Raw genomic sequence first — 15,328 nt, forward strand, 5'->3', positions numbered from 1 at the left:
GGGCCTTGGTGTTATCAGCACTGCACTCTCCCGAGTGAGCCACGGGCCGGCCCATATATTCCAGGTTTTGTTTAATCACTAGAAGTACCAGCATGAGTAGGCAAGATTTCTTCCTTTAAGAAGCTTACAGTTAGGGCCGGCCCGGTGGCGCACTGGATAGTGCGCCGCTTGGGAAGTGCGGTGGCGCTCCCGCCCAAGGGTTCGGATCCCCCATACAGACCGGTTCCCGCTCACTGGCTGAGCGAGGCACGGGAGCAACACCGAGGGTTGCGATCCCGTTGCCGGTCCCGGTCCGGTGCGGGGGCGACACTGAGGGTTGCGATCCGTTGCCGGACACGGAAAAAGACAAAAAAAAAAAAAAAAGAAGCTTACAGTTAAATTTCAAGATAGACACATCCATCGATCGTTACTAAAGAGCATGAGCAGGACTGTGATAGAAGCAATCATGGAACAGACAGAAGGAGGACTCGTGACTCAGAGAGAAGGCCAGTGGGACCAGTACAGGCAGGGAAGGAGGAGGAAGAGTCGTATAGACTTTTCTGAAGAGGTGGAGGGGAGGTTGGGAAGAATATCCAGTCAAATGGAGCCACATCGTCCAAAGACAAGGCCAGAGGTGCATGGCTTGTTGGATGGACACCAGGACTTCTGAGCAATGGGACATAGCAGGGGAGGAGAGGAGTGGAGAGGCACGAGGCTGGAGCATAGGCAGGGCAGAGCAAGCAGGAGCCCAAGTTTCCATGACAAGAAGCTTGGGTTCCATCCTGAAAGCTGTGGGAGGTCAGGAAGCAGCAGGACGATCAGAAGCTCAGTGAGAGCTGTCATGCTGCATGGAAGGAGCCATTGGGAGGAGCCCCTCAGCAGGTGCAGGGAGGCAGGGGAGGGTGCCAGTGACAGTGGCTGGACAGACGTTGGAAACCAGAGATGATGGACTCGTCATCACCTCAGACCATAGTTGTGGTGAGGAAGCACATGAGACAGGGTCGAGGGAGCATGGGCTTTGGATCCAGGCAAATGAGGAGTGAAACTCCAGATCCACCCTCTGCTAGTGTGGAGCACGAGGAGATGAATCACCTTCTCTGAACCTGTTTTCTTATTTGTAACACTGGGATAATAACCATTTCAGAGGGGAGAGAGAAATAAGTGTGCAAACATCTATAAAGCACTCAGTACAGCAAATATATATTGGTAATACGTGCCATGAACAAAAGGCAGATTTCTCAGGAGCATGAGGGATGGAGACCCAGGGAGCTCTCTTCTCCTCTGCAGACCCGGAGCAGGTTGCTGGGGAGCAGAGCCAGTGAGGCCTTCTCTAAGTAGGACATTCACTGCGGAGGAAGTACAAGCTGGGCATGTGTTTAAGGGGACTCAGAAAAAGCCAAGGTGATTGGTGCTGCGATTTCCCTATACGTGTTTCCTTTGGGTGCAAGGAAGTTCCTGCCATAGTCAAAAAGGACAGTAAGGTCTTGCAAACCATGCTGTGTGTGCACATTAACACAATGAAGACCCATGCAAGTACTAAGGCTAAGAAATCTCTTTAACACTACTGGAAACATTTTTTTTTTCCTAAAAAATAACCCCTCTTGCCCACCTACTTATTTTTGGATTCCATCTCTTCATATGCTGCCAATCTAGTATTCCATGGAACATATTTTGGGAACTGGGTGGCTTTGCTCATCTCTAAGGGGAGAGCCCTGCCTGACCCCAGATTGGAGGATGTTTCCCAGACCAATGGGCAGGAAGGAGCAGACACAGATGAAGGCAGTAAGAGCGAAGTCACTTTACTGAGAAAGTGACCAGGCAGGGACTGGAGGTCTTTAGCTATTGGCAGCGATGGTCTCCTTAATCCAGCTCACATAGTTGCAGACCTTGGTATAGACTCCAGGATAGTTCTTCTGGGCACAGCCATAGCCCCAGGAGACGATTCCCTGGAGTGCTCCATCGCAGACCACGGGGCCACCAGAGTCACCCTGGGGAGAAGGTGAGACAAGGTGTAGAAAGAGAGAGATGAGGGCGATACAGCTACACTTAGTCTGAACCTTAAAGGACCCTGTTCTAGTCAGCTGTGTGGCTCCACCTCTTTCTCATGGTGGCTCATTCTCTGTTCTGACTGCAGGGATGACACGCAGCCCAGAGGAGCCTTCTGCGGACCCTGTTCTAGTCAGCTGTGTGGCTCCACCTCTTTCGCATGGTGGCTCATTCTCTGTTCTGACTGCAGGGATGACACGCAGCCCAGAGGAGCCTTCTGCACTTCTCCATGGGGCCTCTGTACAGAGCCTTTCTCCCCCAGCCCCACAACCTTGGGTGTTCAAATCCCACTCCCAGTTGGGGCCTGGGTATGGACAGGGGTTTCAGTATGTGAAGGGGTCAAATCACCTGGCAGGAATCCTTGCCTCCCTCAAGGAAGCCAGCGCAGATCATGTTCGAAGTGATCTCCCCGGGGTAGGAGGCTTCACAATCTGCCTGACTCAGCAGGGGAGCATTGAGGCACTGCAGCAGGTCTGGGTAGTTTTCTGTGAGAAGCAGGAAGAGATTAGGGAAAGAAGAAGTCAGGCCAGGATGGCAGACAGTCATCTAGGGCCGAACCCTGGAGAGGACCCCCAAGAACATTAAGCCCCAGCAGGGAACAATGGCTTTTAGTTTCCAGAATGATCACTGCAAAACCCCTCCCTAGAAGTGAAAATAGCAATTTCTCTATTTGTACTGTCTCTTGATTCTAAGAGTCAACTCCTCGGGACTTTGCATCTCTCTAGTACCCCATATAGAGTCTTGCATGTAGTGGGCACCAGAAATAAATTTGTAGACTAGAAGCAGATGATTCAAGCTCAGGGGCATGGAAACTGTGGGGACAGAGGCAAGTGGGAGGATGAAGTGTTCCACTCACCACCGGAGCTCAGGGTGTTTCCCCAACCAGAGATGAGGCACTGGGTGCCTGCAGATGCACAGGCAGATGGCAGAGCAATGGTGGCCACCTGGTCATTGAGGGTCGCAGGCGAGGAGAGCTTGATCAACAAGATGTCATTGTCCAGAGTCCAGCTGTTGTATTTGGGGTGGCGGATGACCTTGGCCGAGCTGATGAACTGCTCAGTCCCTTCGAGGACTTCGATGTTGTGCTCTCCCAGTCTCACTTGGATGCGGCTGTCAGGAAGGAGGCATGTGGAGAAGGCTTTGTCTCCACAGCCTGAGGCACCCATCCTGCTTTTCCCAGGTTCTCAAGCTCCCTGTTCCTGGGCAACTCTGGAGACTTGAGGGGGTTGGGGAGTGGCAATATCACATGGGCAGTGGAGGGATGCTAGATCCATGCAGGCATGAGACCCAGGACCTCTCTGCCTCAGAGGCAGGTGGTAGTGGTCAGGAGATGAGGTGAAGGGATCCAGCTGGGGATTGCTCCTCCACCCATTTTTCCAGCCTTTGTTTCCACAGCCCCCTCATGAATCCAGAGCTGTGGACACTAACGAGCTACTTGGAGTTCCCTTGCATTCTTCATCTTCCATGCCTTTGCTAATTATATGCAGGGACTGCGACTCTCCCTTTCTGGTCTGGTAGGTGCCACCATTCTGTACGATCTACTCTGGTGGTTCTCAAAGTGTGGCCCTGGGCTCACCACATCAGCATCAACTGGGGACTTGTCAGAAATACAAATCCTGTCTCCATCCCAGACCAAGTGAATCAGAGCCTTGGAAATAGGACCCAGCGATCTGTGTTTTGACAAGCCTTCCAGGTGGTTTTGAGGCACACTCAGGTGTGAGGATCCTTGGGGTAGGCGGAGGCTGTCAGCTCTGTCTATATTGTAGGCTCACCGAGTTGAGAGTGTTAAAAACTCACCAATATTCATACCCCTATTCCCGAAAATTGAGTTAATTGCCCAGGCATTGGCAATTTTTCTTCTTTTTTTTTTTTTTTAAGCATATCTTAGGTGGGTTGAACATGCAGCTAACTGGCAAAAGGTACTTGTACATGGTCCTTGCCTGCCTTTCCCACTGGTCCTCACCACCCCAAAATCATCCTTCCCTGCTTTTAGGACCCATGGCCCTTGCTATTTGATGGACTTGTTTTGGGTGCGAGAGGCTTTGTGTTGTGTGTCATTCTTCACCCTAGGCTGCCACAAGTCAGCTGCTGCCAGCGACTTCTCTCTGGCCCCTTTCCCATCTGCTCACCAGCCTCCACACTCCTCTTGGCTGAACCTGAACCCAAGCTCTGTGAGGGAGCCAGTCTGTGGGCTTTGCAGCCAGGGGCCCAGCACTTACGACTGATAGCAGTGAGCTGCAGACACCACCCACTGGGCATCGATGAGGGAACCTCCACAGAAGTGGTAGCTAGAGTACAGGGACACCTGGTAGGGGACGGAATTCGCCTCACAGGTGTAGCCCCCGACGATCTTGTCATCTTCATCCAAGGGCAAAGCAACTTAAATGGAGACAGGAAGGGAGAGGCCAAGTCAGCAGGATGCTGGAGGGCAGAGTCCTCCGCCCTGTGGCTGGTTCATGCTAATTAGGATTCCTTAACAAGTGCAGGGATTGCAGGCCAGGGAGCATTGCCATCCCCAGTGGGCACCACCTGGTATAGTTGTCCCAGTCTCCGCATGTCCGCAGGACACAGAGGTGGACACCCTGTTGGGCTCACATCTCCCCTGGGGGTGCCAGGGTGAGGACATAGAAATGCCTTTAGTTTGCACTCAGTGGGACATGGGTGGGAATGTGGTGGCCTCAACCACTGAATGCTGCTCACTTTCACTCTTCACCAGCCACCAGTCTACTCCCTAGGACTACTTGAGCTCCAGATTATCAGGATGGTTTGGCCCATTTAGGAAAATCTCTTGGCTGAGTAGACTTGGCTATACCCAGATTCTTCCATAGCTCAAAATCTGCTTCATGAGGCCAGAGTGGAGAGCAGCTCCAGGCCCACTTAGGCAGGGCAAAGGCAGGCACTGCTGTTGGCCAGTAGAAGAGGGATTCTTGACATTGGCTACATACCTGAGAATGTTCAAATCACCTGGGAAGCTTAAAAAACCCAATACACAGGCCAACTCCACACAAGTGAAGTCAGAATTTCTAGGGGTGAGTATCTGACATGAGCAGTTTTTCATCCTCTCCAGAGACATTAAGGTTAAGAACAGTTCTAGTGGAGCTACCCCAGAGCTGTCAGAACCAAGCCCTAAGCCTCCGGTTCATTTTATGGGCCGGCTTCACCTGCTGTCCCTTTCCAGCTTCTGGATATGGATGAATGACAGTAGAGGGAGTGGAATCAGGGAGAATGGAAAGAGAGCTCAGGAAGGAAGGGAAGGAGCGGTGCTAAGCAGGGAAAGAGAATATCAGAGCACAGGTGAAACAGGACAGGCAGCAAGAACAGTAGGGCATGTGTCTGCCAAGAAAGGGGCTGAGGGACCTGAGGAATGGCATGAGACTCACCAGCAGCTCCCACAAAGGCGAGGATCAGGAGTGGACTCATGGTGAAGTGTGACGGAGCAGGTGGCGGAGAGCCTGTCTTTGTAGCTGCCCAGGTGAGGGAGAGGCGGTGCATGTGAGGTGCAGGGTCACCGCTCCTCCCAGCACAAACACCTGCAGCTTTCCCCTTCCCAGGGTCTTGCATCAGCTCTGCTATTTTTGGCCATGCTGTGGATTTGTGACTTACAGGCTATAAGAAAACTTACCTTCTGAGGGCAGAAAGGGAGACCAGCTAATTCTTGGGAGGATTCTGGGATGGGAAAACAGGAAGCCAAGCCTCCACACAGCACAGCGGGGCTTTCTTAGCAGAGGAGATGAGGGTTAGGAGAAGGGAGAATGGCCCGGGTCCTTAGAAGTCTCTGACCTTATGGAGATATACTTAACTCACCTAAGAAAGGGCTGATATTGGGAGGAAGCTTGGCTGTTTAGTGTCCTGGAGTTCCTGTGAGAGCAAAGAAGTCTTATCTAAGGCTTATACCTAGAGCGTGAAGACCTTCAGTCTAAACCACTGGGCAGGGAGGTCAGATCCAAGGCTTTGGGGAACCAGGATTGCGACATCACGAGGTAATGAGAGGGGAGACTCAGAGTTTGTTAGGAGACTGAGCTTTCAGTTGGCTCTCCTTCCTACTGAGGCTTATGGATAGAAAGCGTTTCAAAGGAGGAGAGGTGAGAGCTAGGTAGGAGCTTTTCCAGTACACCAGGGGACAGCGTCTAGCAGCACATTCCTCCTCCTCTTTGATGGCAGGATATCTGTCTCTCATCGCTCACACTGTCATGGGCTCTCTTTAAGCAGCATTGTTGTTCAACCCTGGCAATCTACACTAAAGGAGATAGAAACTGCCCTCACCTGCTAGGAGTGGACAGCCTGAGCTAGAATTTTATGCCCCAGATAAGACACTAGAAAGTGTTTGGAAGATCATAAATTTGGGTTCTGATGAGAGAATCAGTAGGTAGAAAGATTAGCACATGGTAAAGGGTCTGAGTAGTGAATTCAATAATAAAGACACGGGGGCCAATTCTGGAATTTCCTATTTCAGATGCAGTGAGGCTGTTATGCTGGGGTCAGTACAAAGTGAATCTTCCCAAAGAAGATTCCAATTTGGGACCTGCCATGGCCACCAAGCCACAGCCATTTAATTTATTAAGGCACAACCTGGCCAGAGGGTGTAAAGGTGAAGAGGGTGTCTGTGCTGGGGTCTAATTACATGAGCCACCTGGAGAAGCCTTCAGCTGAGAAGGACTGAAAAGGATGCTTCTCTTTCTCAGCTCCTCTGAGTTCAGGGTTGGCGGGGGTGGGGGGCAGGAGTGGACAGTTTGTGTTTGAATTCTCCAAAAGGTAGAAAAGGAGTGAATGTTCTGGAGATCCTAAGCAAAGTGAGAAAAGCTTAGCTCAAAATCTGGTGGTGGAATTGGAGACGGCAAGGGGTTGGAGGGAGGGAATAAATGGAAACTAGAATGAATTGGGGGAAATGCCAAAGTGGGGCTCATGGGGTTGGGAGGGCCATGAGAGGGCCATGTAGAGGAACTTCTGGTCCAGTTCCTGGCCTGGCTGCCAAGCCAGCTTCTCCACACCAGGAGACCCATGGCCAGAGGTCTCCCCTGTCCACTCTGCACCCTCCGATCCCCAATAGGCACATACTAAGTGGGAATATGCTGTATGTGCACGGGGCCTGACAGCTCTCCAAGAGCTTTCATACAGGCAACAGCAATACTCTGCTTTTCATTTGGTACACCAGGAGACCCATGGCCAGAGCTCTCCCCTGTCCACTCTGCACCCTCCGATCCCCAATAGGCACATACTAAGTGGGAATATGCTGTATGTGCACAGGGCCTGACAGCTCTCCAAGAGCTTTCATACAGGCAACAGCAATACTCTGCTTTTCATTTGGACTGTTTCACAGTTTAACTTTTCAAACATTTTAATTGTGAGGTGTGCAGAACAAAATTATTTCTATTTACAGGGGAAGAGACTAAGACTCAGAAGAATTCCATCCTGCCCAAGAACACAAGTTTAAAAGGGGCAAAGCTGGCCTCAAGGATACAGGAAAACATGGAAAGTCTTGTGAGGTGTGGGAATTGCCACAGGTGGCATCTACAAGGTTGATTGAGGATCAAGCCAGAGGTCCCCAGAGGTCCACCTGTACATCGGATCCTTTCTGTCTCTTATCTTCCTGGCAGAAATAGGAGACTGAATTAATCTTTCACCTGGCACCTTGTCTCAGAGCCTTACCTTGCGATGGCCCCAGACCCATCTAGGCCATGTCTAGTGCATGGATGCACACCTCTCTGCTCACAGATGACTGGCTGAGTCTGAGGTAGCCAGGTTGTGGAGCACTGATAATGGGGGCTTTTCCTGTGATGTCACTAACCATGCTGTTTTGTCCCTTGTGGGGTCTTCATAGAACTCCTTGCTTTAGAGGATAAGGAGAAACTCTAGCACCTGAAACTACCAGCGGGCACTGGATAGGTGCCCCACAGGGAGGTGATACTTAGAAGATGGGAAGTTGTTTTAGGCAGAGGGTTTTTTGGCTCAGTGCTTGTGACTCCTATTCTTTGTCAAAAAGAAAACACCCAAGAGCACGAGGATTTTTTGTATCTAAAGCTGGAACCCTAGACTTCTCCTGATGTTTAACACTCCTCCTTAAACTATCAGGTCCACAACATAGTCTGAGGTCAGCTTTCTTCAAAGTAACAGGAATCACCTTACAGGCAGAGAAGATAGCTGCAGGTGGAGACTCTTCGTATAACCTCATGCTCGAGACTCAGATATGGAGGGCAGGCTCTGATCTAGCGCCCAAATTCCTTCTGGTGGTCTGCAGTTCTTGGTACTGTTCATTCTGGACTATGGATTTCTTTGTCCACTTCTGTAAGACATTTCCCTGGCTCTGTTCAGTGCTGAGTATGTCAAACCGTGAATAGCTTCTGTGTGCTTACTATACACCAAACACTGTGTAAGTCTTTTGTGGACCTTTTTGAAACTTTATCATCACTACCACTTCTGGTGTTTTCTGTTTTACAGACGATGAAATGGGCTTTATGGAGGTGAAGTAACTTGCTCAAGGTCCTGGAGCCAGTAAAGTGTAAAAATGGAATCCAAGCATGGTAGCCTGACTCCAGAGCCTGCATGCTCCAGCACAGAACATTCTGCTTCCCTTGCTCATAGCTGATCCATGGTGCAGCCTCACCAAGGTGGTAGGCAACAGATACTGTTTTCTTCTTTTTACAGATGAACCTTCTAAAGCTCAGAGGTTAAGTGATTTCTGCAGGATCGCTTGGCTAAGACATGCAGAGAGGTTACCAGAAGCTTTTCTCCTTTCAAAGATCCAGATTGAGCCCGACAAGCCAAGTTCAGGGATAAGTCCAATCGGTCAGTGGAGATCCCTCCCCTCATCTGCTTATGAAAAGTCTAGCCTGTATCATGCATTTGGGAGGCAGCCAACTGGGCAGTCCATTTCCACTAGGTCAACTTGACCAGGAGGGTCTTCAAATGATGCCCAAGAACTGAGTGCTCAGTCCACACAGGCACCAGCATAATTCCAATTTGAGGGGCTCCCACCTCAGGCCACTGTGTTTGAGCAGGTTTTGGGCTTAGCCTCTCTAGAACCCTGAACATGTGTTCTGTTTCCCAGTCTTGGGGAAGAAAGCAGAGGGAAGTTGGCACACAACGCTGTGTGTTTTACTGTTTAAATATAAAGCTTTATTCAAATATAAAGCTTGAAGTGTTTATTTCCTCCCTGTTAGAACAATCTAGTTAATTTCTTTACAGGCTTAACTTGTCTAAATTCAAATGCCTTTGTAGAGTTTCTCTCCAGGGAAGTCTGCTACTGCTTAAATTTTCCTCTTCTAAATTATATTTATTTACCCAATGTAGTGGATTGAATTATGTCCCCCCAAAACTCACTGAAACTTTAATTGTGTCCCCTAAGTTGTATGTATTAGAAACTTAACCCCCACTGTGACTGTTAGGAGGGTGGGAAATCCTATTATGGCAATTGAAGGGTAGATCCTTGGAGAAGTGATTGAATTGTAGGACCACGCAGTAGTGAATGGATTTAAAATGGTGGTCAGGAGCGTGGTTCTGAGGGCTTTAAAAGAAGAGGATAGTCTGTCTTTCTCTCTCTCTGCTCTCTCTACTTACAACATCTTGCAATGTAAGACCCCTGGGTCACTGTCGCCTCCACCAGACGGACTTTGGACCTCCCAGCCTCAGAAACCGTAAGCAATAAATGTCGTTTTTCTTTATAAATCAACCAGTTTCAGACATTGTGCTATAAGCAATGGAAACAGACTAATACAGAAAATTGGTACCAGAGAAGTGGGGTGTTGTTTATAACAGATACTGGGAAATGTGGAGCAGCTTTGGAACTGGGTGTTGAGGAGAGGGTGGAAGAATTTGGAGGAACAGTCTAGAAAAAGCCTAAATGCTAGTGAAAGTTTAGAAGACAAGAAAACCAGAGAAAGTTTTAGAGACTGGTTAAATGGTGGTGACCAGAATGCTGATAGACATGTGAACTGTGAAGACCATTCTAAGGAGGTCTCAGATAGGAATAAGAAGGAGGTTTTTGAACACTTGGGCAAAGATCACCCTTGCTGTGAACTGGAAAGGAACTTGGCTGCATTCTGTCCATGTCCTAGGATTTTATGGAAGTTGGAACTTAGGAGTTGTGAACCAGAGTATTTGGCGGAAGAAATTTCTAAGCATCAAAGCATTAAGGAAGCTGCATGGCTGCTTGTAACAGCCTACACTGAGTTATGGCAGCAAATGCCTGACATAAAGCCAGAATTTAAAAGGGAAGCAGAGTGTAAAGATCTGAAAAATTTGCAGCCTGGCCATGTGGTAGAGAAGCAGAGAGCATGAAATGGTGCATCCCAGCGACCATTAGCTAACAAAATTAGTACAAAGAAAAGGGATTATCAAGAGAAGGAAAAAAAGGCCCTGAAGGCATTGCAGAAGCCTCTGGGACCAACTGTTCCATTTTAGGCCCAAAGACCTAGGGAAATAGAATGGTCTTGGGAAACAGGCTTGAGGAGCCCTCCAGGGGCTCACTGCCCAAGGCCATCTCAGGAAGCTGCTTCCAGCACCAGCACCCCAGCTGCTTTGGCTGCTCCAGCTGTGGCTAAAATGGTCCCAGGTGTGGCTGGACATGCATCTTTGGAAAATACAAGCTGGAAGCCTTGGCGGCATCCATGTAGTATTAGGTCTTCAGGCTTGCAGAATGCCAGACCTGGAAAGGCTTGGGAGCCTCCACTGAGATTTCAAAGGATGTATGGAAATGTCTGGAGGCCCAAGAGGAGATCTGTCACAGGGGTGGAGTCACTCCAGACAGCCTTCACTAGAGCAATGCTGAGCAGAAATGTGGTGTCAGAGTTGCAGTAGAGAAACCCCACCAGTGCCATGTCTAGTGGAGCCATGACAGCGGGACAGTCATGGAGACCTGACTTGTGGAGCTACCAGAGTGGAACACCAGCTTGGGATTGCTGAAGTGTGGCCTGAGACTAGAAAAGCCATAGGAGCAGAGGTGCCCAAGGACTTGGGGACCCAACCTCCACGCCAGTGTGCAGAGGACACCAAACACGGAGCCAAGGTACATGATTAATCAGCTTTGAGATTTAATGCCTGACCTGCTGGATTTCAGACTTGTTTGGGACCTGTTACCCCTTTCTTTTGGTGTATTTCTCCCTTTCAGAATGGTAATATGTACTCTATGTTTGTCCCACCGTTCTTATCTTGGAAGTAGATAACTTATATTGACTTCGCAGATGAGACTTTGAACTTTGGACTTTTGAGTTGAAACAAGTTAAGACTTTGGGGATAAAATGAATGTACTTACATGTAAAAAAGACATGAGCTTTGGGTGGTCAGGGGTGGAATGTAGTGGATTGAATTATGTCCCCCCAAAACTCACTGAAGCTTGAATTGTGTCCCCTAAGTTTTATGCGTTAGAAACTTAGCCCCCACTGTGACTGTTAAGAGGATGGGAAATCCTATTATGATAATTGAAAGGTAGAGCCTTGAAGAGGTGGTTGGATTGTAGGACCATGCAGTAGTGAATGGATTAAAAATGGTGGTCAAGGGCGTAACCACTGAGAGCTTTAGAAGAATAGAAGGGTCTGTCTTTCTCTCTCTCTGCTCTCTCTGGTTCCACCATCTTGCAATGTGAGACCCCTGGGTCTCTGTCACCTCCACCAGATGACTTTGGACCTCCCAGCCTCAGAAACTGTTAGCAATAAATGTCATTTTTCTTTATAAATCAACCAGTTTCAGGTACTTTGTTATAAACAATGGAAACAGACTAATACACCCAATAAGTATTTACTAATATCCTGTGAAGTTCTGGTTTTTCTAGGCTGTAAAGAAAGAGCATTGAAGAAGATAGGAAAGGTCCTTGCTTTCATGGCATTTATGTGTGCATGTGTGTGGGTTCACGCACTTGTGAGGAGATATGGAGATGAGAGGCAGTCAGCCAATGGTGATTAGGTGTTATTAGAACAGGGTAAAGTGATACTATGTTATGAGTGACTGCTCAAGTGCAGTGGTAGGCAGGGTGGTCAAAGGGTCTCTCTGGAGAGACGGTATTTGAGTTAAGACCTGAATAAGAAGGAGCCAGCTGTGTGAAGGCGGGGTTAGGAGGGCTTTTTCTATTCCCTTCTAAGTCTGTAGCAGAAATAAATCAATATACAACCAACTGTTTTTTTGAATTAAATAACCCTGTCATCTAGTATATGGATATTTACCTTGCTATTGGTTTTTACTGTAAAGTCCAGGATTTAAAGAATTCCCAAAGATAAATTCACAATATCAAATTATGTAACACACAAGGAAAGAAGCCAACCTTGAATGAAAATCAGCAGACTACTGACAAGGAAACCAGATGTCATTATTAGGTAAAAATTCCAAACAGAAGTTTAATATCTTCAAAGAAGTAAAATAATTTAAAGATAAACAAGAAGCAAGATGCTTTCAAAAACATCCAATCATATTCGTAAAAGATCCAAGTAGATTTCCTAGAAATAAAAATTAATATAATTTAAATAAGCAAGTCAGTTGAAAGGTTAAATTGGAGGTTTATTGGAGTTGAGGTCTGAATCAGTAAATTGAAAAGTAACTTTAAAGAAATTACCGAGTGCAGCACAGAGAAGCAAAAAGAGGAAAAATATGACTGAACAGGTAAAAAGACTAGAAGATAATGTGAAAGAAAGTTGAACATAGGCTAGATCTATACTTCAGGCCATCTTTCCTTTTATAAAGTGCAGACAACCAGATCTTCAGATTGAAGTTCTGGCCGTGCGAGGATTTCCCTGTGCTACTATCTTTCAGAACCGTGCTTGCACTAGACTGTAATGATCACTCCAGAATAAAGTATAGACCCATCCATAAAACAGGCCCATGTTTTTCAAATGGAAGTAGAGAATTCCCATGAAACCCTGGGTGTGTATCAAGGGTTAGGGGGGAAAAAGCAGGACTGGGTGCCAAGAGACTCTGAGACATCCTCTTGAAGTAGAATTGTGCTCTCTTCCAGCTATGTTTGAGTCTGATGTTGATTACACATTTTCCATTTAATAATGGGATGTTCTGTGTATGTCCAACTTTACAGTTTTGCAAATTAGATTACATCCAGTTCTGAATGCCATGATGAGGCATTCAGTAAAGAGCCAGGAGTGGCTTTTGAAAGGAAGAATAGTTGTTGGCAGGTAAAAGAGAGTATGGCTTCACATCAAAACTCTGCATCTGCCTGTGGGACATTCTCCAGGACAATTCTCCTGGTGGCCTTGGAACAACCCAGTTCTCCTCCCTTTGTCACTCATAGTTTTCAAAAATAACTGTAGAATGTGCTGGGAATGCAACATCCTGAGACCAGGAGGAACTGGCTAGAACAGCCAGGTCTATGTTCCTGTCCCTTGTAGAAAAAGGATGACCTCCAACGCTTTGACCCAGCATGTCATGACACCCCTGAGGTATAAAACCCAGGGTAAGCTGCTTTCTGGGGTGCCTCAGCTGTGGGGCAAGTGGGTCATGCACAAACAAGAGTTCATCTACCCTGGGCAGCTTTTCTGAGCCCCAGGGGACTGGCTCATCCTGAATCCTAGGCCTCTGTTGTACCCTGATTCCTACCTGTAAGTAATAAACCTATTTACTGTAACGTGTGTGTGTGAGTGTTCTGTCTCACCAGATTTGGGAAAGTAAGAAAAGTACAGCCCAAGATTCAATGGGCTGAAGTAGTTACCAGGGCACAGTGACTTGCTTCGCACTGCCTTGTGGTTCTCATACTGAGGATGCCAAAAGCTCCATAGAGCGTCCCTATCTGTCATTGGCTCTTTAAGAACAACTGGATGTGCTTGGTTTATGGCCCAAGCAGCAGGAAGCTTTCAGCACAGGCTTGTTCTGCTACAGAACCCTCTCTTGCTCTGGACCCAGACTCACAGATCACACAGTAAATGGAGCAGGGTGGCACAATAAATGCAGTATATCCAAAGCCCAATTCAAAGTCCAAAGACGACGAAGCATTGCATCCCACTAAGCACAGCACCTCTTCCTCCGAATGGATGATGTAAGGTGCAGCAGCTTATTTCTCACTTTGGGGGAGATATTCCAAAATGCCCCAGACCTCTGGACCATTTTAAAGCTCACCAACATGTTCGGTCCCTAAACTTTTTCAGATTTTACATTGGTCTGTCATGCATGTATTGTATTGAGGCATCTAGAGTGTTTTATAATTCCTCTTCATTAAGAATAATCAGCCTGTCATCAATTTAATGGACCAGCATGGTATCAAGATGACTAGGGTCCTTCTAATGTTTAGGACCTAGAGAACAGATCATATAGCCTTGAGATAAAATGCTAGAAAACAGGCTAAATATAGCCTAGAGATAAAACAGTTAAAGGATATTTCCGACCTTGCCACTTGAAGGCAAATTGTATCTGACTGTCTTTACTGAGTATTTGTAAGTATCCTTCTGAAAGAAACTTTACCCTCAGCCTCCCAGGAGCACTCTTTCTGTCTGTGGATGGAACCTTCCATCTAGTCCTACAGATTCTTTCCTCATCTCCCACCTACCCGTTGACACCCATGCCCACCCACAAACACACAAGCAGCTGTCTCTGCCTAAGAGCTGTGGTTTCCTCTCTCTGTCCCACCTTGGCAGGGTTCTCAGGCTCATCTGAGTGGGAGCTGGGTAGGAGGAAGCTGAGGTTCTTGCTCAGGTCTTTGATTTGTGCCTAGTGCTGTGTCTCCAGCGCTGCAGAGGTATAAGCTGCTGTCTTCAGGGCTCAGGTTGCTCACAGTCAGAGTTGAGAATGTTAAGTTTGGGCGGCTGATGGGAAACTTGTCCTTGGTAAATCCGCTCTCATATGTGGCCTCAGAGCCCTGATTTGCAGTTGCAATCAGTTCCAAGCTCTGTCCCAGGAGCTGACGGTACCAGAACATTGAGCTGACTTGGCTATCCACCTGACACCGGATCATCATGGAGGTCCCACGTTGACAGATGTCCCTGCTCGGCTTTTGGAAGAGGAGAGCACCAAACACAGAGCCTAGTTCCAGAGACAGAGAGACACGTGAGGGCTGAAAAACTCAGGGCTAGACACGTCTCCATGCAGAAAGGTCTCTGCTTTATTTACTCCAACATCACCTCAGCTCCCAAAGGACCCCTTAGCAGTGCCTCCTTTTTGTTTTGCCAACTATTATTCTGTCAGGATCCTCTTATCTAACATCTCCCTTTCATCTCCTGACTGGTGGCTTCAGGCCCTCTGGAGAGAAACTCTCCTCATACCTCTACTCAGCATTAACATTGACCCCAGATTCCCCATGGGACAAGGCTCATACCTCGTCCCAGGAGAAGCAGCAGGAGAGTCAGCATCTTTAGGTGATGGCCTCTGCCCTGAAAAAAAG

At 47.8% G+C, this 15,328-nt stretch overlaps 2 protein-coding genes across 2 annotated transcripts in view; both read right to left on the minus strand.

Annotated features, from left to right (window-relative positions):
- The window catches only part of LOC103605353, a 46,732-nt gene that overhangs the window by 13,513 nt on the left and 17,891 nt on the right, over nt 1–15,328 (minus strand). Inside the window, exons 4-5 of the mRNA XM_008589923.1 lie at nt 15,263–15,321; nt 14,666–14,970 (exon numbers count right to left, since the gene is read on the minus strand). Coding sequence (XP_008588145.1) covers nt 14,666–14,970; nt 15,263–15,321 — 364 coding nt within the window. The remainder of the gene's footprint in view (nt 1–14,665; nt 14,971–15,262; nt 15,322–15,328) is intronic.
- On the minus strand, nt 1,815–5,445 carry LOC103605351 (anionic trypsin). Its single transcript, XM_008589921.1, has 5 exons — nt 5,406–5,445; nt 4,245–4,404; nt 2,882–3,135; nt 2,374–2,510; nt 1,815–1,967 (listed from the first exon to the last, which is right to left on the minus strand). The coding sequence occupies exons 1-5, from the start codon at nt 5,443–5,445 to the stop codon at nt 1,815–1,817; spliced, it is 744 nt and encodes a 247-aa protein (XP_008588143.1).

The sequence above is a fragment of the Galeopterus variegatus genome, unplaced genomic scaffold (genome assembly GCF_000696425.1).
Source record: "Galeopterus variegatus unplaced genomic scaffold, G_variegatus-3.0.2 Scaffold5757, whole genome shotgun sequence".
Classification (NCBI taxonomy): Eukaryota; Metazoa; Chordata; class Mammalia; order Dermoptera; family Cynocephalidae; genus Galeopterus; species Galeopterus variegatus.